The 27066-nt window shown below is 46.7% G+C and overlaps 1 protein-coding gene across 3 annotated transcripts in view; it reads right to left on the bottom strand.

Annotated features, from left to right (window-relative positions):
- The window catches only part of LOC144943768 (receptor-type tyrosine-protein phosphatase gamma-like), a 156025-nt gene that overhangs the window by 111924 nt on the left and 17035 nt on the right, over positions 1-27066 (bottom strand). For all 3 annotated transcript variants that reach the window (XM_078871578.1, XM_078871577.1, XM_078871579.1), the window contains exon 2: positions 7659-7751. In XM_078871578.1, the coding sequence (XP_078727704.1) occupies positions 7659-7751 (93 nt within the window). The remainder of the gene's footprint in view (positions 1-7658; positions 7752-27066) is intronic.

Below are 27066 nucleotides of genomic sequence, written 5' to 3'. Positions count from 1 at the left end.
GAGACAGTTGGATAAATAGAGGAGAGCATGATAGCTTTACAGTCAGGCATTCGCCCAGATGATATCCAGCAAAAGAGCCCTAAACCATAAGAACATGACTTCAAATCTCAGTCAAGGTTTCCACCACCACCATCATCATTATCATCCTTGTGCGACCAGCAAACGTTGCCCATTAATTCCATTGCCCAATATTTTCCACAACAAGACATAGTGAGCTCCGTTAGCTGCGAAGACTTTTTTCTTCATATTTTCAGGTGGCAGACCTCTGTGTGTCTATAATTGTGTACTGCAGCTGTGCAAACACCCACCTGCACCGCACGTGCCATTTCCAATTTGTCACTGAGCTTGATAGATGTAGAGTACAGTAATCGTGAGAATGAACACAACCCTCAATCTGCATGAGTGATGTTACTGCTACAGGCAAAACATGTTTTGTTTTAAATCTTCCCACTCACTGACAAAAACCCACCCTATGGCCGTGCCAGAGGAGACAACTGAAAACATTGCTCGCTTGTTAGATCGGTAGAACATGAGTTCAAATCTCAGTCAAGGTTTCCACCACCGCCATCACCAATCCTTGTGTGGCCAGCAAACGGATTTACAAGATTCTGCGAAGGGCCCAGAGATGTGCTCGAACAAAAAAAAGCAAGACGTATTAATTTATAAAAAAAAGTCAATATCATCTCCACGTTTAAACAACCATTGGGGCTTGTTGTTCATCTGTTGTTGGCTGCCTATGAGACAGTCGTTGAGGGTGCAGTTTCTGATAAGCTGGAGCCAGTTTCTCCACAGCACAATCACTGTTGACTTCCTTTAAAGTGGTGCTTCGTTTCATTGACCCTGCAGGGAGTCATTCGCTGACAGAGATTTTAACTCAGACGGTGCATTGGGGACGTCCCGTGTCACAGTGCCCACCGGGCTGGATGTAAATATTGTCACTAAACTCATCAAGACGGCTCACCTAGCAGCTGTCACGTTCAAGCTTTAGATTAAACTTTCACGGTTTTTGCTCCTCAATTATAAAACTCGTTGCCCCAGAGCATGTGGTGTCTACCTTGACGGTGTCACAATTAATACATCAAAATGGAACCTTTGTTGCCAATATCAAAGGATGAAATAATAAGAATAAGTGTTACCCTTTCTGTCACTAAAACAGGAGTTAAGATGTTCAAACACCAAATAGAAACCTTTTGGGAGGAATCCTGTCTGCATTAACCACACGTACTTGTGGTGAACATGCAAACAAAAACATGCTCTGATTATAATATAAACTAGCCAAGCAAACAACGCCAATAGGCGAATGGTCTCTTGGCCTTCTCTGGTCTGACACTGGTGAGACTAGGCCCTAAAGAAGCCTGCTGTCTCTGGTGTAGGCCAATCAGTTTCAAGGCAATGCCAGATATTATAGAGCCATGTTTGTTCGCATGTTTATGACAAGTACGTGTGCTTAATGCAGACTCGATTCCTTGCAAAAGGTTTCTATTTGGTGTTTGAACAGCTTAACACATATTCTTAGTTCTTTCTGATGATGATTGCTTGTGTTGCAGTCGAAACGTCGTGAGAATTTGATTGTTTAATATTTTTATTATTTTATTATTTCCCTTCTACGTGACTTTACCGAAAGAACCAAGCATATGAATCCCTGCAGTCACGAAAGCTTTAAATCGAAATCTTAACACCTCCTGTTGTAGTGCCAGAAATAGTAAAACTTATTCTTAATTAATACATCGTCTGAAAGCCGGTAATGTTAGACTTCCCATCGAGCGCTCAATCTGCAGCACTCTATGTTGAGTAGAACGTCGTTACGCTATGTAATCTTTGTTGATGATGCTTACCGTAATTTGTTTCTGGATTTCTTTAACCCGTGTGTGTGCGCATGGGATTTCAAAAGTCAAAACCTTTGGAGCGCCTCAAGACTTTCCACGCAGGTATCTTAAAGAAAAAAACGTATGACGATAATGAAAGAATATTACTATAGCTCCGATGTCATGCGCAACAGAAGGACATTAAAACAATATTACACTTTGTCATTTTGCTAAGAAATATGCCGTAAGATATTGAGGTAAACGTCTCGGTCAGCGATTGTCGGAGAGTACGGCCACTGTGTAGATAAGCAAGCAATGTAGCGGGAGGCCGTAGTGTGGTGACGCTTGACACGACAGGACAGGACAGGTTAGTCAGCGAGAGGGCTTGCATAGGGCAATGGCACGAAGGCAGCGTGAGGTTGTGTTTTTCCAGCAGGCCAAGGGAAGAGTAACGTGCGTTATTGTAGCAATATTAGCTGTAGGTTTAGCTCGAGCCCACAGGAGCCTCAGGCTCATGTAGAATTTGAGTATCTGTTTCGGATAAAACTCGAGCATAGACTGGCTCAGAGATAATGAGTCTACATGCCTACCTAGAAAGTGCAAGATGAATGTTTGAAGGTAAAATTAAGAGCCAGCCATGTGCAGTGACAGTTTGCAACAACAACAAAACCCATCATGGATGTTCACAGCAGTGAAGTTATAAATTTCATATTTTTTTTATCATAAAGTAATGTGCTATTACTTTGGCACGACCCTAATTCTATTTCACCTCTCATGAGCAGCTTCTGGCCGATGAAAAACAACTGCAGTGACCGAGACAGCACGAGCAGATCTCATGACAATTCAACGCGGGCACTGGGCTGCCACAAAATACGATCGTTGGCCGTGCTCTTTGCTGAAGGGATGGCTGCACAACGACCTGCCGTGGAATATCAGCGACGGTGAAGAACGTTACAAGATTTAAGATAAAACTTTTTTTTTTAAATATCTTCATCAGGAGGGCGCTGCTCGCGTTGTTTTGCCGACTGTACGTTGTCAATCCACTGCTGGATGAGGGCTTCCCCATGCTGTGCGGGTCGTGGGCGTTATTTGACCATACTTCACCACGCCGGTCAGTACTGGCTGGTAAAGACGGGGAGTGTATATCTTGGAACGCAGGGCAGTACAATTGATTTTGCTGCACTACTGTCTGCTACCAACATAGCACCACGAGAGACAATTTTATGCCTGGTCATCCATCCAATTACTATCCAGGCTCATCCCAGCTTAGCTTCCAAGGTCTGATAAGATTGTGCACAGTCCAGGTATTTTGGTCATAGGCCAGTTTATTATATTGCCAATGGATTATTATGCTTATGGAAGGTAAATGAATGACCCATACAAACCACAAACACTGTAGTTTATACCTTCAAAAAATCCTTAACAGATAGGTCAGTGACCGACTTGTTTGACTCCCTCGTCGTGCTACAGGATTAGCACCTCCGATTAGCACGGTTGGCTACGTACGGCGCGAAAGAAGTTCACAACATACAGGATGGGATCTCTTTGTGAGCCACCAACCCTACCTGCAAAGCCCTACATTGCTGGCACGCACCACAACCCGCGACGCGGTGGAGCTGGACAACGAGAGAGAGAGACGGGGTTCTAAAGTGGGTGGACGAAGAGCAATGCACGATGAAAGACAGCGGTATTGTGGTGATGGGATTGGATGGGGCGCGTCATTGGGAGAGACAGCGGCCTGCTGGAAGACAATAAGAGAGAATGGTGGGCCGAGGGGAAAGCAGGCACTCGGGAGGAGGATTTATCGATAGCGCGAAGTAGTTAAGAGGAAAGATGCGGCACTGAAGGGAAATGGCACTTCACCCCTTCCCATCCAGAGACGTCTGCAAGCTGAAAGGGTGGTTCCCCCATGCACCTGATCCAGAGAGGCACGGCGCCGTCGTTTTAAAAGAAAAACCGACGACGTACACGTATGTACACGTACGTCGTCGGAATGGGAAAGGATTGATTTGACGGACGCGGTAGAACGATAGGCAACATTTGTTACTTTTAACTGGTGGGCAGGCTGCCATTTCCTGTGTAAACTATGTCAGTGTCTCTCTGTGCATCGCACCTCAAACGTTTGAGATAGTTGCTGAACAGATGAAAGAGCGTGTGTCCCATGGTTTTCACAGAGCGCTGTCACCAAAAACCTCTACAAACCCAGCCCCATTGCTTTCACAGGGGCTTGATTCTGCTGATGGGTCAAAGCCGGCCGGGAGATTTTGGGACGAATGCTGCTAGAAAACAAAAGTATCCAGGCTTATAGACTAGAATTAACTATTTAATGTTTACTTGGCAAGACACACACTATTCTGTGTTTGTTTGGTTGCTTTTTAATTTATGGACTAAAATGTTTAGACTAGTCAGGATTCATCAGAAAACGTTTACTGTCGTATCAAGGGTCCACTAAAATCACTAACGCCAGTACACTTTTTTCTTCAAAATCTACAATATTCACGGCTATGTTGTTTACCTAAAAGACAAAACAGACAGCGTGCCCTCTGACCATTGAACAAAAATAACCTTGTCCTTTGGTTTACACATTTTTGCGCGATGCAAATTGACCACACAACACTGTGACGGGTGACATTTCCTGCGGCAAATAGCCCAAGACTCCAGTGCGGTGGCGCCAAGGCATTCACTGTCCGGACAACCCCACCTGGGTTTAAAGAGCAATTGCTTCCCTTCACTTGATAGAATTCACAAACGTACACCTCGTGCTTGCTGCAGACACAGCCATAGGCGTGTTGTTGTTGTTCATTCTCATTACTCATTGTCACCATCATAGTCGCTGCCATCATCATTATCATCACAACCTCTGATTTTTTATATATATTAATAAACATATTTTACTATGTTTTCATTCACCAGGTAAGGCCCACGAGCTGTATTGCTTCTTTTTCAGAAGCCACCTAGCCACAAATGATAGCTCAACGAAGTGGCTCATCACGTGGACATTTATAGCAGCCAAATTTTCTCAGCGAACGTTTCTATATGTGGAGGAAAACACCGGACGATTCAGATAAATCCACGCAACCACGGGGAGAACGTGCAAACTCCAAAAATACAACAGGCATCAGGTTCGGGATCGAACCCACGACTTCTTGTATACCGCACGAGGTAGTTAACATCTCGGCACCCCCAAATATACAGCGGCCCGTCGAGACGCTGCATATCAACTGCATCAGCAAATCATCCGGAATCGGCGACATCTCGTGGGATCTGGGTTGTGAAGCCGGGCGAGGCCTGCTTGGTGTGTGGATGGAGAGGCTGGTTACGTTTGTGGCTGCGAGGGCTGTGAGGTGCGAGGTGACGGCACCATGGCAATGGGTGCAGTCTGCCGAGATATTTGGTCCACCCGCTAGCGTGGCTCTGTGCATCGAATCTGTGTGTTGCTCTGTGTCATATGAGTAAGGTTGTTTTTTTTTCTTCCGGCTACTCCTGTTTGATCTCACATGCCAAATGTTCGTTCATGATACTGGCCAAACATTCCGATGCAAGACCCTACCCAATAAAGGGCTTTAGACTCTGCGAGGTTTTCATTACAAAATAATCTGCATTATTTTTTTCATAAATTTCAACAGAAACCTAGGAAGTACTGACCAGGTACAATGCATGCCTGAACATAATTGAAAATATTTTAAGTGCAATTCATGACTCAGCACATGACCCTTTCAGGTTCCACAAGAAGAATCCAACTGTGTTTCGAGCTGCTGACCTATGCGACGATTGGCTCTTGTCATAGTCATGTGGAATTGCCACCACGAACACAGGGCTGGCAATGCAAATAAGCACGAGTTTGACAGGTTGACACTGCCATGTTTCACAATGAAACTTTCCCGAGGTGCTGTATCGCATTGTTCGTCCCTTGCAAACCCCAAGCATTGATCAAGTTTCACGTTGATGAATTGAAGCTGTTTTTTTTTTCCACCGAGAGTGATTTCAAGGAGACATACAATTCTGGGTCTATTTGAGATGCGATTGTATTTTTCACTCTCCCCCAGCGGGAGGTGGACCTAAATATAGCCCCACATAATCTTGCACAGCGAGGGCACGCAGGTCACCTTATTGTAGACACTGCACTGCCCCGTAGACACCCATGCAGAAATTCACAACACAATAGGCATGTGCATTTGGGGGGGAAATAGTCGTCCCGATTGTCATAAATTACTAGGGCTGGGTGGATGACAAACTTTCCCCATCGTCTCAACACTTGGTGAATGGATAAATATCTAATCTTAAACCTGCAATACATACGAGCCTTTCCAGTGTTCTATTTCTCGTATGTGAAAGGGGATTATTCTGCACGAATCGTCTCTTGCGCAAGTCACTTCATTCTGGCCACACCACAGCAGCCACACTCGCAGGACGAGGATTCACCGCCCCAACGAAGCCATGGTCTCACCGCACCCTCCTTTTATACTCCCCCCCCCGTCCTACCCCAACCCATTCCTACTCTAACCTTCTGGAAGGTTCTCTCTCTCTCTCTCACTGCCCCTCCTCCTCCTCTTCTCCTCCACCAATCACCTTCTCTCTTCCTAAACCGCCCCTAACCGTAATCCACCTCCTCACCCCCACTCCAGCAACTCTTCCCCCGAGCCACAATGTATTAATGAATTACCCTGCGGTGTCCTTACATGAACCCATACACGTGTAAACGGGCTTACATCCACCTCTGCAGCCACGCGAACCACTGCCATCTACAGCGATGTTTACTAAAATAAACAGAAAGTCGATTCCAGGTTAAAATCGTGAGCCCCCCACCCCCCCCCGGAATTGCCACAAGGCATTCAATCACGAGGGGGTAAACCTGCAGCGCGCGCGCTCGTCAATTTGCGTGCAGGTCCTCTGGAGCATTGCCGCTGCTCGGCGTTGTTGTGATTGTTGTTGTGATTGTTGTTGTGGTTGTTGTTGTGTCTCCGTTGACGCGTCGAGCCGCGCTGTCGCGCTGCTCGGCCTCGCGAGGCAAAAGAGACGCGGGGGACGGAACATCTACGATGATCGCAGCCGAGCAAACACATTCCTGCAAGCCGCAGCCGGAAGCCAACGCGGCTGATATTGCAACACAATCAACAAAAGGAGTTTTTTTTTTGCTCCGAATTAGAATATGCGTTGTTTCGGTCTGTTACCGTAATATAAGTAGGTCAGGGATATTTGTGAAATCCCTGCAAAAGGAATCACTTTTAATTCACTGGCACATACGCCTGCCTGATCTCGTATCTCCCAGGAATACTCGTCGGGGCAAAATAGTCTAGGAGAGGCTTCGAATCGAACAAGCATCATCAGCAATGCGTGGCCTGCCACAGGGGCGCTATTTTCATTCAGCGCGTGCGTAATTGTCGAGCCACGCGAAAGCAACCTCGGTGGCCACGTGCATTTCTCCAAGCCCTCCGCCGAACTTAGCAGACAGTCGTCAACAATGCGTGACGCTGTTTGTGTCGTGCCACGTCCGCAGTTTGGGATGTCGTGAAGACCTCCAACGGCGGCGGAGGTCGCGCTACTGAATGACATCGCACCTGTGCAGAACGAGTTCAGCAAGGCTAGAATGCCAACGCATACATGTAGAAGTTGTGAGCGGCCGTTCGTAAATGCCATCGGATACAAAATAATAGGTTTGCACCGGTGACGAGCAAAACGCTGACGTGAAGGCGTTCCGATCACAGCTCGGGGTCGGCGTGCTGCGGGCCTGGCGCTCTTTAAGATGTTTTTTGTTCATGTTTTTGTTTTTTGTTTGTTGCGGTTGCACCCGATTCGAGAGCCGAATGGCTCACAGGGCTACACCTAATAAATTAACTTGAACTTGAACTCTACCTGCGTAGGTCCAGTCGGCGGAGGCGCGATGCTGCCGCACCTTGTAGCGCTCGCGAGCGTGCTCCCAGCGCGAGAAGCTGCCGCCCGCTTGCCCTGCAAACACACACAGACGCACGGGCGGCGCACAACCACCGTTAAGTCTCCAGCACGCCACGAACCGTTCCCCGTGCTCGCTTCGTGGCACGATCGTCCTTGTACACAAGCGGCGGTACCGTGCGTAATTTTTCGAACCCACGGCTCGTGTTGTTGGTGGCATGCGCCACTTTGTCGAAATGTGTCCCCCTGCTGTGTGCATCTCCTTGTTGGAATGAGCATTGCAGAAGCACTCATCTCAGTTGACGGCCCTAAACCAGCGAACAGAAATTCCACATTTCCATAGCAGAGCGTGGACTGTTCTCTCCCCATAAATTGGTACTTATTTTTATTATTGTTAGAGGGATGATGGTTTAAGTGGCACCCTACCAGGGAGGGGTGGGTAGGTGGAGGCGGTGGTTGAGCTACAGCAGCGCGTTTATAGACAAGGGGGTGCATAAAAGTGTTGTGCGCACACGTACTTTTATGCACGCTCTCTGGGTATACTGAGTGTGCATTAAATCATCCATCACGTCAAGCACACGAGGGGGCTTACCTGTCAAGAAATCACGACTCACACAGTCGCGCTTAAAGGCAAAAAGGGCTTTAAAGTTGTAAAGGTTTGGCTCGCACACGCAGATCACTTAACAGTTGAACACGTAGGCTTTCGCGACCAATATTATCCATCCTAAAGGTTTTATGTGGGTTCATCATCATCACCATCCACGCTCAGATGGCCCACAGGTGTCCACCTTGTTTACACTTTCCTCCATCTCGTGCCAATGTGCTCAAGCAGCGCAACATCTTTCTGGCACCAACCTCTTGTGATGTCGTCGCAAAGCCATGATCTCTTAGGTCTTCCTCTCTGTTTGGGTTAAACCGCGTAAACACAAATGTGTCGTGAACCCGCGACTAGCCTTACGAATTGGCTGTGACGAGTGGTGGCGGGTGAACGACACATTTGTATTTACGCGATCTAACCCAAAAATAGAAACCTTTCGCTCAATCAATCGCTACGACACGGCCGTGAGCTGAATAACGGCACGTTAATTACGAGCTTCCAAAACACCTGCCCACAGCTCCCCTCGTGTCCCTGACATAGCGACGACTGAAAAAATACGAAACGATACAAATTCGCTTCACGATGCAGAAAGTCCAAGCCGATACACTTTGCGATCAACAATAAAAGACACACGCGCAGATGCAAAAAAAGCCATGTTTTATGATAATTTGACGCGACTCAAGGGGCACCATCGTCAACCCTACACAAGTTTTGGTTAAAAAAAAAACTACCCACAAGCATGAGGGCATTTATATGTATATATAAAAAAAGACTTTACCGCTCAGAACATTTCGATTTAAAGCTTTCGTGACGGCAGGGATTAATCTTCTTGGTTCTTTCGGTAAAGACTTTACCGCTCAGAACATGTATGTATGTTCAACTTATTTCGCACCGTACGTAGCCAACCGTGCAAATTGGAGGTGCAAACGACGGAGAGATGGTGCCACCCACGGCATGGCGGGAGAGGCGAGGGCGGCAGGAGTGGAAGGTGTGAAGTTGGTGGGCACAGGCGCCGTTAATTCACGCTGCTCAAAATCCGCTGCCAGTGGGTTTCACCGAAGCTCGCCATGAAATATTCAAGCGATCATTTGTTTGTGTCGAAAGGCCCACGCTCAGTGGGGTTTACATCGCCGCTGGAGTTGCCTTTATCATTATTATTATTTAAAGCGGAAATCGCTGCGCTAAGATTATTCTGAGCTGCATGCAAAGCACCACTCTCGCGATGGTTTCTCTTAAAGGGAATCAGTCTCCGATTGCGAATTACTTAGTGGCTAGATAATTAAAAAAGTGATGACCTGATCTTTTCATGACTACTCTGCTGATGTTAATATGCACGATGTTGATTAAACGGCACAATTGACAGTTGTTATTATGACATGGCTGAAACCTTCGCGGCTTGTTTAAGTGACCTTTAGTGAATAGCAACCCCTCATGAATGGAATTGCCCAAACATCTCAATGCAGGACCCTCCTGTAAAAGAGTCGTGATACTCAGTGAGGCTTCACTGGATCAAGGACAGTATTATTACCATGATTGTTAAATGCATTGGCAGCTGCTGTCCTTGTATTAAATCCAATGTGATGAGATTATAATTTCGACTAAAAACTTTCGTGACTGCAGGAATTCATATTCTTGGTTCTTTCGGTAAATTCACGTAGATATAAAACAGAACAAAAACAACTAAAATTAATTAAAAAAAAAAAGCATTGAAAATTGTATTTTATTATTTTTTATTTAAAAAAATAATTTATTTTTGTTTTTTTTGTTTTTCTATCTACGTGACTATGCCGAAAGAACCAAGCATATCAGAATATCATTTACCACTTTTCACCTTCGACATGTTTTTTTCCTAAAAAAATATTTTTATTTTCTCGAATGTCATCCCAATTGTGCTACTGGTATCATGCCATGAAACGAAGACCCCACTTGGAACTGTCATGGGGAACTGTATCCCGCGAGTTCCAAAACAGGCTGCTGAAGGGGATATGACAGAACTACTTCTGAGATCCCTTCAAGTGACCGCTGAGCCACACACCAGGTGGCTGCCTGGATTTAAAAGTTGGACCTCAGTGGTGCCATCTCCTTATCCGACCTATGACCTCTGAGCCACCCAAGCCAATCTTTCGTTATCAACCTTTTAAGAAAAATTAATGCTACGGGGTATTTAAAAAAAAAAAACTTTTAAAAAATTTAACCGCGATCTCGTTACACTCTAAAAATGGAAGTACAGTACTCGGATACTAACTAGTACGAGCTTTTGAGAATCCGACAAAAGTCCTGCACCATAGCTGGGAGCCACAGTGGAGGACCAGGCCTAGCAGGGAGCAGGTCAGCCCGGTGTCGCGTCGAGGGAGTGGCTGTGCGTGACCAAACGACAAACAGATCTCTGAAGGGAAATTGGCCTTGTGCGGTGTTCCGTAACACCCCCCAAGACATCAGTCGTATTATGTTTACATATCTGCGCCGCTCTACAAAAGAATACATCCACTCGAATTAACGGGCTGAAACCTTAGTAATGCATTGCGTGCTGTGTGAAGCTTTTTTAAATGGTCAAAGACATATTTTTCGATTTAAAGCTTTCGTGACTGCAGGGATTCATCTTCTTGGTTCTTTCGGTAAAATCACGTAGAATGGAAATAATAAAATAATAATACAAATAAAACATAATAAAATAATTCTCACGACGTTTCGGCCACAACGCAAGCAGCCGTCATCAGGTGAAGAACAGGTCTGACGATAAGACAGCGTCTGAATGACACGTCCTGGGCTTGGAGCGTCTATTTAAGCTGTCAAGGCGCTCTTCCTCCTTCCTCCCAGCTTAAATAGACGCTCTAAGCCCAGGACGTGTCATTCAGAAGCTGTCTTATCGACAGACCTGTTCTTCACCTGAGGACGGCTGCTTGCGTTGTGGCCGAAACGTCGTGAGAATTATTTTATTATGTTTTATTTGTATTATTATTTTATTATTTCCATTCTACGTGACTTTACCGAAAGAACCAAAAAGATGGTCAAAGGCATGTATGCATTCTCTCTGTCCGTCCATCAGTGTCGTGTGTACGTATGTGTGTTGAACTTCTTTCGCACCGTACGTAGCCAACCGTGCTAATCGGAGTTGCGGGGGAAGGACAACAAACTAAACACAAAAAGCAGTTCTCAAGAAATGAGTTTTCAATTTGGAAGAAATAAGTTTCCAATTTGAGTAAATCTACCATCAAGTTATAACCCTTGCTACTTCACGATGAAGCACCGCTAATCGTCCCCCAATGAAGCCCCACACCCCCTCCTTAAAGAGCAACGTGAATGAGGTGGTCCAAGGAGGAGGAAGACTTTGACTGGCAAGGGGAGAGAGGGGAGAGGGGGTGCCACTATAAATCTCGTAAAGAAGAATATTAAATACTCGCCTTGTGCCCGTCCAAGGACGGGTGTATTGCAGTAAATGTGAAACTTGCAAGCGAAGAGCAGCCCGCGACGTGATATTCATTGCATCACTTCGTGTGCAATTAGTAAAGGTTCATCAAGACGTCCTTTTTACTTTGATGTCTCAACAGCGTTACGGAGATCGCGTGACATGAGGGTTCTGCCTTTGTAGTGAGGGTTGTAAGTTGACGCTGAGGAGGGGGGAGAAGGCGCCTCGCCCCCCCATGTGGAGTGACGTCACCCGCTAATTATTCTGAACGGAGAGGGGCGTGTCCATTTGAAGGATGTCACCTGGTTATGATTATTAATGACGGGGCTGTTCGATGTGGAGTGACGTCACCCGCTCATGATTATTAATGAGGGGTGGGGGGGGGTGTCCATTTGGAGGACGTCACCAGCACATCTATATTATTGAGGGGGGCTGGTCGACGTGACGTCACGAGCGTTAAGGACAGACATTCCTGGGTGATCACAGTAGGTCACAGTCGGCAATAATAACGCCCCCGCCCACCCGCTCCCCCCACCGCATGGTTCTTTGAAAAACAAAACTCATCCCACACAAAACAATCCCACCAGCAAGCTCGGCAAGTAAGGAGCAGTGCACGACCTGCAGTGGAGGTCGCGTGCTCACCGTCCGAATGTACCACACCTCGGAAATGCGAATAAAGACAACCACAAAGGATGTAGAATAATCATTACATGAACGAACCTGCAGCATTTCAGGTTGAATTGTCGTTCAGGATTTATCTCGCTGAAAACCGGCCAAATTGAGCAAAATGGCTCTTTTGCCCCATGCTTGGAGACATGAACCAGAGCGAGATATTTGCAAATGCGATTCTCCCTGACCAGTCGCCCATCGCGCCATCGATCTTGAAACACCTCCAAGGGTAAAACACGCGCTGGAGAGGATTACCTCAACCCATGCGGACGCATTTGTTTTTTGCTCCTCACACCCCCCCGCCCCCGAGGAAGAGGTCGAGCGGATATTGTTGCACCGTGCCAATCGCACCTCCGATTAGCACGGTTGGCTACGTACGGCGCGAAAGAAGTTCAACGTACGTAACGTACTGATACAGCCATGCAGCAACTCCGATTCCAGAGCGGTGAGCGATTGACAGTCGCTGTGGGTTAACGAGTTACGGCGCTTAGCGCTGCGGCCTGTTCAGAGGGCGACGTCACGGGATTTTGGATGATTTTTGACCCCCCCCCCTTCGTCACACTGCGTCACAAAAAGTCAGACCCCCCCTCAAATATGACGTCACAAAGCTCTGCCCCCCCCAAAACATAGAACTTGCTTCAAATCGCTTTAAACTATTGTCATTGTAGTGCGTATTTAATGTAGCGCTACACTGTTGTAGGAGAAAACATTTATTAAAAAGTCTACTTAATTAAGTAGAACGTGTTGTCTATATTCATTTAAAGTTGCGCATTTTTATGTGGCGTCACGTTTCTCACCCCCCCCCCCGATCGTCACACATCGTCGCAAATGTCTGACCCCCCCCCCAGGTGCGTGACGTCATTTATGAACGGCCCCAAAGTGCTTAGTAGCAGCAAGGCAGGTAAGGAGTCGCAGGGTGGCAGGGCAGCCTGATGCGTTGAACTCATTCCCGTCCGTGCTGTCGACTTCTCTGCTCCTGTTCAAGTCCAGGATCAAGACCTTCTCATTATTCCGACTTTCTAGTCTGTATGGACGGCACGTTGAACTTCCTTCGCACCGCACGTAGCGAACCGCGCTGATCGGAGGTGCGGGGAGAGGACAGCGAACTGGACACAACAAGGAGCAGTTGTGAAGAAATGAGTTTTCGATCGAGATTATTTGAAAAAATTTAATTTTTTTCTTGACAGCCTCTACGGCGACGGAATGAGATTTAGACGCGATGTAAATCTTCTTGATTCTTTCGGTAAAGTCACGTAGAAGGGAAATAATAATAAAATAATAAAAATAAAACATAATAAAATAATTTGATTATGTTTTATTTGTATTGCTTTATTATTTCCCTTCTACGTGACTTTACCGAAAGAACCAAGAAGATGAATCCCTGCAGTCACGAAAGCTTTAAATCGCGATGTAAATCCTCATCGCGTTCGTAATGCGAGGCCTAAGAAGAGCGCTGAAAGAGGCCATGGGGTGGAGACAAGAGACAAAGATGCCCCGTGTAAGCTCAACGGGCTGTTGGAGCAAGTGCCGTTCGCGAGTGGCAACGATGGGAAGAGACAGACGCAGTGAGGCAGACGCGCCAGAGAGATAATCAGAACTGGATCGGCAACACGGCAGATGCACCTTTGGTTGAATTCTTGGCAGGAATGTTACGTTCTTCATGGGTAGGCTGCAGGGCATCGTGGCCATGTGCGTTGTGAATCGAATGCCGCGATGAAACGTTGCCGAGTAAAAATAAATCAGGTTGCTTAATGTTGGCCCGATGAACTTTGAACCCGAGTTTAGATTCTCATTTAACACGGCAAGTCTCAGCACTGAATACAATATGAAGAACCGCTAACAGGCTACCATTAATTCATCATTCAGACGTTCCACCGCTTCACGCAGCAGTGACTATCCAAATTATACAAATAGATAAGGCCTGATCTGCAATTGACTATGAAGAAGTTATCAGTGTTTTGATCTTGTACGTTTTAAAAAACCGTTGGTCGTGTGGACTATGACCAGCTTTCACATGGTGTCGCCCCACTCGAGTGACGACGGCTTAATGAACAGAGCTTCTGGTCTTGTTGAAGTCATTACTTAGTTAACTCAAACATTTTCACGGTTATAATCACGCTCAGTGCTTTGTCAAGCCGCTGCTGGATAAAGTCCTCCCCATGCCATGTCGGTCGTGGGGGGTTCCTTTGACTGGGTTGGTGAAGGAGGCGGCTGTGGGTACCCCAGGATCGACCCAGTGATCACTCGCCACTGTTGTTGGCTGTGGCTGGGAATCGAACTCGGGTCGCCAGGTTCCCAGCGCAGCGTGCAGCTCCTGCGGATCGATACAGAGCCGTACGTTCCCTTTATTTGAACTACGGAACACGAATGGCTTTGGTCACCATCGGAGTCGCCATCGGAAGGAATAACAACAACAGATGAAGCGATGGACCACGGGGCAGCAGAGGAGAGCGTTGAAGAGATGGCGCTGAAGAGATAGGGCTGAAGAGACCGTGCTTTGTGGGGTCTTCACCGTGGTGGTGGTGGTGGTGATGATGATGAGGAATGTACAACGATGCCACATAAATACGGGCGCGTCGCCTTTCTTAAGAGCGCTAGATCTCAAGTTCACGAGTTCCTTTAACAATAGCGCAAGTGGCATGTCATATAATCTGCCGTGAATGCTATTGCCGAACACGAGCTAATATGTACACCGCGTTCACAGTCCACATTGTGAGCGCACACAACAATCGCCCAAATGGCAGCGGAGCAGTTTTCATCTTGGACTCGCTTTTTGCAATTGCTTTAAGATAACCACCCATACGAACGCCATGAAACTGAACACGACATACATGCAACCCAATCACTGCGTGTAAGAACATTACAACGTTCGCCAGCGCTAATTGCCACCGAACGACGATTTGATATCTCGCTCTGTCGAAAGTTCCGTTGCCGCGCTTGTTATGAAGTCTTGAGCATTCGTGCTGAAGGTAGCGGAGGAATCACAAATTGCCGTGAAACAGAACTGCGAAGCTTAATTTGCTGTCAGTGCCTTTCAAGTAAAGATAATAGGCTGCATTATAGCCGTCTGCGAATGTGTGAATTTGTTGGCATGCATACACTTTTAAGAGTATCCATACTTTAAATAATAAAAACACTCCATTTTGCCATTACATCGCCTCAAACACGACGAAGAGATTCATGTTCAGAATTCTGCAGCTAGCAGTGCATCACTTTGTGTCATAAAGTGAAAGATGACTTTACACTGGAAGTTTAGACACTGAAGTCACTTGAATAGGACTCTCTATCCACACTAGGGACACACCATTTATATACCCTGCATAGATGGGTTTGCTGCATACAAATCAAACTAAATCTGCAATTTAAGCAAATTAAATGAAGAAAAAAACGAATGTAACACTCTGTGTCTTTTTTGCTTTGCGCAGGCAATTTGTAGCCAGACGAAGGCCTTTGTAACCGTGGACGGCTGCCCGGGTGCGAACCCAGACTTTCAAGGGCAACCGGTTTCAGAACTCCGACTCCTCTAAGCCACCCGGTCTCCTCCACCCTCCCTCCTTCCTATCCTTCCCTCCTCCGCCCGCCCCCTCTACATATTTCTTAAAATAGACAATTTACAAGAAAGACTTTAATACCATATGCGGGCAGCGTTGATGTCTATTTCCTTTACAGCAACGACAAAAAAATTAAATTTCAAGCTTTCGTGACTGCAGGGATCATATTCTTGGTTCTTTCGGTAAATTCACGTAGAAGGGAAATAATAAAATAATAATATAATTCTTAAATTCTCAACACAAACAATCATCACACCTGATGATGATTGCTTGTGTTGCAATCGAAACGTCGTGAGAATTGTATTTTTATAATTTTATTATTTCCCTTCTACGTGACTTTACCGAAGGAACCAAGACTATATAGCAACAACATGGTTTGTTGCGTATTGCCTGGTGCAATTTATGCATCTACACACAACAGGACACATTTGCGCTTTTGCAGTAGTATATTTATGTGCGCGTATGCATTCAACAGCACACCTTTTGAAAACAGTTATGCCCCGTACCTTCAATACATTTCACAAGGAGGTCCCATCCTGTATGTATGTTGAACTTCTTTCGCAACGTACGTAGCCAAAAAGTGCTAATCTGAGATGCTCAGAATCAGAATATCATAATCAGAAAATGTATTCATACTGGAGGAATCCGATGAGCTATGAAGCTATTTTCACAGATGTCCAGTAGTGCTAATCGGAGGTGTGCCGTGGTGGGGGGCGGGGGTTAGTATGCGGATGGTAAATGTCGAGCCTTGTCATGCGAATGTCACAAGTTTAGCAGCAGCAGCAGCAGCAGCACGTGCCACAGCTCTGACACGCGATTCGCTGGAGACGGCACAATTCATCTCACGCCTCTACTTTCATCCGGCGAAGGTGCATTGGAGGCGTCGTTACGCAACATTCGGACGAGAGAAAAAAAAATCTGAAAAATGAAAGCGGCGTTATTGATGCGGGTGGGGTCGTGATCTCAGAGTCGTCAGATTTCGTCTGTTTTGAAACACACATGGTGCACACGCACGCAATGGTACTACTACTGCCTTGTGTGTTTCACTTTTGGAAAGGTACGAAGGCGATGTGAAGAGTGTCCTCGTGAGTTGTCATCTTGGAGACGTCGTCAAAAGAACGTGAACGCTATTTGGTTTCGTCTTGGAGGTGGTGCACGAAGCACATTTAACACACACACACTCATATTGCTCCAATCAAAAAACTGCCCTGGAAAGTAAAAAAAATGTAATCGGCTATGTTGCGAGTAATGGCCTGTCTTCTGCTATAAGAGAATACATTACGCCGAGAGACAGTGATTTAAAAAAAAACACACGTACCAGGGAACAAATGTAAATCAGAGACATTGTCGTGGTGATGGTGACTGATGTCCGAGGCTGATGAAGGAACGAGTACAGTCAAGAGGACAGCCACAGAGTGTCGGTGCGACGACGACGAGTCGAGGTGCAGCGTGGAAGTTGGTCGTGTGGCTTCACACGAGCGTGAGAGGTGGCGATTGGCATGGCGAGGAGGCCTTCATCCATCGGTGGATAGACAATGGCAGATGATGATGACGACGATGATGAATTAATTAGGAAAAGCCTCACTGAGTGCCACGGCTCCATGCTATGAAGGTGTTCTTGGAATTGTTGGCCAAGTTCTTTTGCGGATTTGTTTGTTGGACAGTGATAAAGAATCGAAGGTGCAAAAAAAAACCCGGCAAACACGCACACGAGTGGTTCACACTCGCGGAGTCCATCCCGCTCGGTCAGCAACCCACTTGCTGCGGTGTTCTAGATTTGAAGCTTTCGTGACTGCAAGGATTCTCTAAACTCATCTTCTTGGTTCTTTCGGTAAAGTCACGTAGAAGGAAAATAATAAAAGAATAAAAATATAAAACAATACAAATCAAAATAGAAGAAATGATTGTTGAAGTCAATGGCTGAGCGTGCATCGCCAGCACGAATCGAATCGCTCAGGGAGGGGGAGAATCGTCGTGGCGCGCTTGGAGTGGCGAAGGTTTCGGCCAAATTGGCACGGGGAGGACAACCGCAGTTGGGTCCCTCGCAAGTAGCGGCAGCCGCGACCGCGTTGTGCAGTTGCCACCGGGGGGGGGGGGGGGGGCGTGACACCGCCAGGTAAGATGAAGAAGCGAACGAACGTCCGTTTGAGCGCAAGGGCACGGGCATGTCGGGCGTTGTTCAAGTAGTAAGGTCCCCGACACTGCGTGATGAACAAAATCACAAACCTCGATGTGAATACAAAAAGCTCTCCTCCTCCAAACACAAAAACTGCCCTTCTCTGTAATTGTTAATCTTAAGCGCGCGGGACAACTTGACCTCAGTGAATGCAGACCGATGAGTAAAACAAGAAAAGCATGAATTACGGTCAAAAGGGAATAACAGTACAGAAATTAATAGAAAGTATAAATCACTTCCATATTCTCCACGTTTCATGGGATCATATGGGAGAATTGCGAAGGCTCGTTGTAACACGGGACACGTGTACAGCATGTGGCGTGCACACTTTCAAGCGGAGAGTCTTTCGCTCCTTTAGTAACGATTACCATTCTATCAACGGAGGACCCCTCGGCCTGGCTGTGAAGCGCACCCCGCGGCAGACACGGGCAACGCGATATCTCGCACACAGATTTCATATCGTCCATTCTGCAAACAACAAAAACAAACGACTTTGCATCGGCAGGGCTGCTCTGCGTCTCATTCAACGTTGTGTGTTAAAGCTGCACGAACAACGCTCTGCGACAGACAAGGTGTGGCTTTGCAAGCAAGGTCGGCACATGTGTAGCAATGGCTTGCAGGGCTTGGAAGCAACTGTAGGAAATGTTTAATATCTAACTATGTGCTGTCATAGAAGATGTATTTGTAATGAAACTAAATATATCATCAAACAAACTCTCCCCCTCTCAGTATAAAACAAATATTTTTTTCGAGTCCATGGGCTTATGGGCCATTCGCACAAATGTTATAAATGTTATAATCAAGCTCCACATTGATTCAACATTTTGGCTCTCATCAATGAAGTCAGGCATGTTAAAAAACAAATCTCCATCTGCTGAGTTGGCATTGTTATTGGCAAGAGCACTCCAAGCAACCCGTGGGGACCAGTCAGTGCAATAAAAGCAATATTGAATAACACCTGATTGTGTACTATCGGAGAGAATTATGGGTAAAAATACATGAATAACAATGCTAGTGGATGGAGGTTTGTTGAAACATAAGCTGTCTCATAACAGTCAATAATGATATCAGATGAACTAAATATATATTTTAAAAATTATGTCAAAATCCACGTTTTATTATTATGAATTTTGTCAAAAACTCTGGGTGTGTCACCCATGCCACACTCACTTGGCTATGACTGGTTCCAAGTTCTTCGAGAACACGATGGCTCCCTGCGATTGCCAACAAGGGCCTAGGATACTTCCCACTCCTTGAGACGGGTGGCAGCATCACACGCCCAGTGTAAAATGTATCTCGTTTTCACTCGATCACATCACGAATAAAAGTAAACCGCCCGGGTGGTGCTCATCCCAGTTGGTGGCCCAGAGGCAGAGTCACGAGATGAACATCCCTGTGGAGGAACCAGTCTCTCTGTCGCTCAACCGTCGCCGCCTGCCTAGAAATGGTCATCCGCCAGAGGGATTTATGGGCAGAGATTTATTTTGAGTCATGCGTTTGTAACCACAGAGCCATCCAGCTAAATTACTTTACATGATATATATATGAAAAAAATGACAGCTCTTTGTCAACCAATTGCTGGATGAAGGCCTCCCAAAACCACGTTGGTCATGGGAGTTGTTTTACCATTCTTCATCAACACCAGTCAGCGCATGTTGGTGAAGTGGAAACACCAACACCGCTTCCGATATCGCTCCACCGATGTTAACCGTGGCTAAGAATCGAATTCGGGCAGCTGAGTTTCTAATGCAGATCGCTACTCACTGCGCCACTCATCCACCGCAAAAGAAAATATATTTGACAGTGTCATAAAATACCACTGACTTGAGTCCAGTGTTTTATAACAACTTAAGCAATCGTTATAGTGTCCGTGTTGGCCTTAATAGATGGTCCTAATGGATGCTCTTCCTAATCCCCTAGTATCCTGTAAGGTGAAAGAAGATCCTTTCCGCATTGTGTTTGCGTCTTACTGCCGCAGGGGTGTACCAGAGGAATCTGGACGCGTTACCTTCAACCGTATAATGCTGAATACCCAGCACTGTAATGTAGGCACTTGATTTTACATTTAAATAGACCCCACGGTATAAGTTACGTGCAATCTGAACGTCTTCACGCGAGACACGATCTGCGCGTCTAGTAAGCGATAGCCATTTTTTGGAATCCCTCTCTCTCTCTCCAGCAGCGCTGCAAATGTCAATTGCTCTGCATTCCTACAGACATCACTTAAGGTGCGCGCGCGCTCCCACATTCAGTCACCTCCTTGAAAAAGTTTCTATCCGCCGAGTTCGTCGCTCTCCCAGAGCGATCTCTTACCCCATCCGCGTTCAGAGAGTGTGGAGAGCGGTGTGGCCCAAGGGCATGAAGGATGTGTAACACGAGCTCGGGGCCAGGAAAATAATTTGCTCTTTCAATCCTGAAGTGGCTGTCAGTCGGTTAGAGAAAGAGAGAGAAACCATCCGGGGGAAGAAGACAAAGAGGAAAAAACATGAAATTCAAAACATTGAGCGTGCCGAGGAACAGGCAAGACGAGTTCTCTTCAAGACAATTATCTTACAGTGCCCTGGCAACGGCCAGAAGCTGACATGTTAGCAGCAGGGGTGGGGGAAAGTTCCCCTGACATCTGGTCGCTGTGTCGGATTTCTGTGCTCACCTCTGTGACGAAGCCTCACCGGTTCCACCCCCCCCCCCCGATATGAAAACTCACCTCCTTAGACATCTCATTATCAGGGAAGAGCCGTCTCGTGTGGATGCGCCTCGGGGACTGGCGCAATCGACACCTATTATTGAGGCGGCAGCGAGTGGCCAAAGCATGCGGGCGGCTTTAAAGTCCAGTCATTCATCAATTCTGCCTCATTCATAAATATATCGGCTATATTCGAAACACTGCAGGGTGATAGCCTCCCCACGCTGCCGCCGTCCCTCCTGGACCCATGATGCCACAATTGGACGGCGGTGGGGTGAAGGGTATTTCAGTCTTTGCAAGAGGGCCCAAACAAACCACGTCACGATCTTACTCTGGGGCCCATGTAGGACTCTTGTCCAAAGGCTATGGGTCCAAAAAACGATCATACTGGATAAGGGCACGGTGTGATTTTTTAAAAATATTGGTCTCCCCATCTGACACTTTGGTCATAGGTTTACCAACAACGTCTTAAGAGTCACGAGGTAAATTTGAGGTGTACATGTCTTAAGTTAGTGCTACTATTAAACTGCTTACAAGCTGACAAAACAAGCGAATATTAATAGGAATCATTACTTTTCTTGTAGATTTTTTTTAAAATTTATATTTTTGAAATAACTTTTTATCTATTTTCTATGAAGAGGGGCCATTTCCTGAGATGTCACCGCTTATATATTTTTTGTAAGTTACTGATGAATATATACGCGATCTAACCGAAAAAAAACCCCACTGTTATGGATATTGGTCGCAAACGCCTTACGTGTTAAACTGAGGATTTTACGGTACTTCCTTATGTTCCAACGCAGCATAACCAAATAATGTTTTATGGTATGTACCTAATCATTATCGTATCAACATCCCCAAACATCGTGTGCGCCATTTGGGGCGGTGGCACCAACACCCTGGTTGTGACCTGTCTGTGCAGTAGGCATTATCCCATCACATGCATCGGTTTGTCCCAGGCACTCTGTCTCGCGTGCATAGACACTAAAACACATCATTGGTCAAATATAGAGGAAGCCTCCTGGGAAATCATTTGGTCTCAGTGAAACTTTTCCGGGTAATGATGTCCCACCTTCTTCATGAGCACTCAACTAGTTCCATGCGCTGTGTATTCACGTCGCAACGAATTAAGAACATGACGCAAAAGCCACAAGACACTGTTCGACTATGGCGCTCGTATGCCCGATGATGAATTTTACTGAATTATTCACATGGTAGCGAGCCCCCGCAAACAGGTCTGGGTATCATCTGTACCGCGAGCTCACACGCGTAGCGTGTGGGCTCCAGAATGCCCGCCCCAGCACACGCACACAGAGCAATACAGGAACGGGTGTTGTTAACGAGCACCTGGCTCATCACACAAACACAGGGGTGGGGTGGGTTAGTGTAGCCAGCACTACACCTGTTGTCACCTGTGCCTCTCCATCACTGGGGTTCATGCCATGCGCCACGTAATCAATTAGGGGCGCCACGGTGGCGAGATCTTATCTCCCTCGCCTGGTATGCAGGAGATCGTGGTTTCGATCCCGACCCTGAAGATTCCTGTATACTTGGAGTTTGCATGTTTCTCCCCGTGGTCGAGTGGATTTTTCTCCGGGTCCTCCGGTTTTTCCCTCCACATTTAGAAACGTGCGTTTTGAGTATATTTGGCTGCTATAAATTGCCGCAAAGGCAAGCCACTTCGTTGACGTATCATTTGTGAGCCAGGCCGCTTCTGAAAAATAGCTGCACATCTCATTGTGCCTTACCTGGTGACATAAAACATCGTGTTTTAGTTGTCAAAGGGCTGAGCTGACGCAACCTGGGGAACGCCAGGATGAGCTCAGGAACCACGTTCTGCTACACCGGTGTTTTGCGTCGTGGCTCGAGAATGGAACCTGGTCCGCGGAGGATCAATGCAGAAACATCGCGCCGCTGTTCCGATGCCCGAGCCGCCTCTCAAGATTCTGTTGGGGCAGGTGCTGTTAGCGAGCACCTATTGAGGCTGGGAATGCGAACGAGGCGTTGGTGCGACCCAGCGCCAGGCCTAGCCAGCTGTGTCTCCCCAGTGCAGATGTTGAAGTCGATCTAGAGGAAGCCCAGGACTGGTTCAGATCTCACTCGCCAATGATGTTCGCCGCATTCGGGAATTGAACTCCGTTTGTAAGGGTTCGTGTACGTACGCGTGTTGAACTTAATTCACACCGTACGTAGCCAAGCCGTGCTAATCGGAGGTGTGAGGGAAGGTAAAACAAACTAAACACCCCGTATGCCCGCACGACACTTTGCATAACCATTCTGTGTAAGATGCAGTCAAGTATATCTTATTGATAACGATCAATGTAGGCATTCATGATTGAATTGCATTTTTGTTAAAAATGCGACCTTTTTGCCAGTATCACTGTTGTTGTTGTTTCGATTTCGTTGTAATTGTTTAATCTTCTCGCCACGACGCTTGGTGCGGCCTTCATTGTTGCGCAAGCGATACGATATCCGTATTGTGTTACAAAAAAAATGTGTTGCATACATTGCAAGGGCCACCCTCTGCATAGTATGAATATTCATCGTAGCAGGTGCACAGGAAAAAAATTGCAGCCAAGGGAATTGAGCTCCACATTTCACATTCATCACGTGCACTGCCAGAGGAGTGCCTTGTGGGGCACGGCGTCAGAGACGAACATGCAAGCGCAGCACGCCCCATCCCTACCCCCCCCCCCGTTTACACGCGAAATGCTCAACAGCAGATCGCAATCCGAATGAGCAAATACCAAGCCCGCAGCATATCGTGGGCAAGTCAGAGTTGTCTCCCTGCTCAAATGAACACTCAACAACATGTCTAAAGGTGCAGGAAGCTCTGCCATGAACGACTTGCTCATGCCACTGCTGGCAGAAGAGGGAACTCTCAAAGAGGCCCCCGTCTAAGAGGATATGTTGGCCTACTCTTCCACGCTTGCCAGTATGTCTTGGAAGGGCTGAGAGAACACCGCGTTCTACCGCACCGCTAGCGACCTGCCAATGGACTAAACCATTTACATACCTGTCAGCCCACACGGTTTACACGTATTCGTATGCAGTTTTCAGGTCCGTACGACATACAGCCGTTTCAATACGGGCAACAAAAAATGTGTCTTATTTGTTTGTGTTTCTCCCTTGTGGTGATGGGACTTTGTAGGATAAACGTTGAGATGTATAAGGGGCACGGGGTGACCAATAATGGTCTGCATTGGTCTGTAATAATGTCGGCACTGATAAGGGGTTGACAGGTTTGCATTTATGCTGCTGGGCGCACAGAAGGCGGTGGGGGAATGTAAGGAGCATGCACCATTGGCGTCGACCGCCGTCAAAGACGCGCACTGGAGCGGCACGATCTGTGTTGGTGGAATGACAACACGGGATGAATCGCAGCAGCACGAGGCTGGCTATACACAATGGTAATGTCGGCCATGGCGAGGCTTTCATTACATACAACATGGATAATGTCGATGACATGCCGAATGGAACGGCTTCCATTATTTAAATCACCATCCGCTATGTATGCACGTTGACATTCTTTCGCAGCGTGCGTAGCCAAACGTGCTAATCGGAGGTGCGGGATGATACAGAAGCTATGGTTAGAGGGCTCAGCTGAGAATCATCATCCCTTTGTGGTGGGAAGTTCACAGAGGTTATCACTGGGTTAGATCCACAAATGATGAAACCTCAACGTATTATCACATTAATAGATATGACGAGTTATTTTGAACACAATTATATATAGGTTTAGAAACTATGGCTTATTTTGAGAAGATGTGAACAGGTTGAGACATTCACAAACACTGAATGCACTCTCGCCATCGCGGTGTGGATGCAAAACATAATATCAGTTTGTCCGAGTATGTCCGACACCACCGTGGCATTTTGAGCATTTCTCTCTGATCAAGTAAATTGGTCAAACGATTTCTATCTGAATCACAGTTCTAATTGATTGACTTATACTATGATCAATTAGAAAGCTACTTCGTGATTATACTAATGATTACCCACGTGTTTAAATGATCTAATACTTACGGAATAGTTCATGAAACTGCCCATAAGGAGAGAATAGTCCCCACAACAGCAATGGTGAATTCCCACCATTGACACGGGACTGAAGCGATAGCTCTCGTCTTCATTTGGCCAGAGAGTTATTTACACGTTAAGGGCGTCACGTGTTCACCAAACCCGACATCAAAGATGCTATACCTCGATTTACAATAATTGTTTCCACCCGTGCGCTGCCAACTGCAGTGGCATCAATGCAGCAGCACGTGTTAGCAATGAACTGCAAAGCATTCCATTCACTGTGCAGGAGATGTATTCAAGGGTTACACCAAGATGCCAGTGCCCCCTGCACCATCAACAACAGAAAAACATATTTCTAATTGTTTTTTTTTTGCAGTGGCCATATGAATCGTGTTAAAGCCTGATGACGCCAGTAGCCACACTTTATCCAAATATCAATGTTATGCCACCTACGTTGCTGCAATGTAAACCATGTTGCATGGAGGTGGACATACGCTGAACCACCTTGGATTCAAGGCAGGATCTCTGAATTCCCGATGCAATACATGAGCCAGTACAAGGACAAAGATCCCCCATAGCGCCTTGACAGACTTTTGGGGCAAGTGCTGTTCGCTTGGGGGGGTGTTGCCAGCACCGCACCAAGACGCCTTGGTCTCCTTGGTGGTGATGTTTGTACATTGAACCAGGTACTCGTTTAAGGCTGAGTCAAACTAGGGGAGACCCAGGACCAGTTCAGATAATCGTCACCGATGTTGGCCGTCGGTGCGAATCGAACTCGGTTCGCAGAGTTCATAGCGCAGTGTACTAACCACTACACAAAAAAGATAAAGATCCCCTGTATAGCCTCAACAGACTGTAGGGGCAAGTGCTGTTAGCGAGCACCTATATAAAGGCCGGCACGGCACACGAGGGGGTGGGTGGTCAACACCACGCCCGACCGCCTTTGTCTCCCTATTGGCGATGTTTACACATTGCACCAGGTACTCATTTAAGGCTGTGTCGACCTAGGGGATGCCCAGGACCGGTTCAGATAATCGTCACTGGTGTTGGGCGTGAGCGGGAATCAAACCTGGGTCGCCAGGTTCATAGCGCAGCGCGCTAACCGCTACACTACCGCGCCCCACACACGACACTCCACACACGACACTCCACACACACTTACATAAGTAATGATTGCGCCAAGCCGCCGAGCCATTAATCACTGACTGCTGAACGAGAATGTTCCACCAATGTATGTTGAACTGTATTAATGTATGTTGCACTTATTTCGCATCGTACGTAGCCAACGGCGCAAATTCCGACACTGGCAAAATGCAAGTACTTGTTAGAGAGTTGTCTTCAACTGCACAATCCAGGAACAACAACGCATTCACAGCCCTTCGCAATGAACGCGTCCCCCATACATTGTGAGCCGTGGAGGGTTTTCACCAAACTTGACCACGCTTCTCAGCGCGGCCTGTTGAAGCGGGGAGAGGGCCCAGGAAACATTCGAATGTCACTCGCCACGGGCGCCAGCCGCGGCCAGGAATCAAACTCAACGCCTGCGTCTTCTTGGTTCTTTCGGTAAAGTCAAGTAGAATGGAAATAATAAAATAATAAAAATAAGAAAATAAAAATAAGAAAATAAATTTTTTGTATTTTTGTTATTTTATTTTTTCCATTCTACGTGACTTTACCGAAAGAACCAAGAAGATTAATTCCTGCAGTCACGAAAGCTTTAAATCGAAATTCAACACCTGCGTGTTTATAGTGCGGCGTGTGACTCGTTGCAGCACCGCTGCACGCAATAACTTAACTTACATTCCAGAGCCCCGAATGTGTGTCGTTCACAGCAATTACCCAATGCCAGCCCACAAAGCCTCTGGCAGGGTGGGGAAAGTGCGTAATCGTTTCATCGCCGAACGCGAGATATATTCCAAAGCGAACATTACGCCCGACAGCCGCCCAGAGCATGTGAGAGCGCAATCCAGATTGACCTCGCCACGCTCCCGTCTTACGGGACGAGGGGCCACACGACGGCCGTAGAGAGCAGCACAGCAAATAGGTTGCAGTCATGATTATGAGGCCAGATATTTATTCGGGAAAGCCTTAATGCACCTTTAAAAAAACACAAAAGTCAGGATGGTTCTTAACTCTTTGGTTCTTTGGGTAAAGTCACGTAGGTAGAAAAGTTCCACTGCTGGATTTGTTTTTCTGCCTGAGGACGGCCGCTTGTTGTTGCGATCGAAACGTTGTGATTTATTGTTATTTTTTCTACCTACGTGACTTT

Source organism: Lampetra fluviatilis, chromosome 32, assembly GCF_964198595.1.
Source record: "Lampetra fluviatilis chromosome 32, kcLamFluv1.1, whole genome shotgun sequence".
NCBI lineage: Eukaryota > Metazoa > Chordata > Hyperoartia > Petromyzontiformes > Petromyzontidae > Lampetra > Lampetra fluviatilis.
This window is presented reverse-complemented; position numbering and strand designations above follow the sequence as displayed.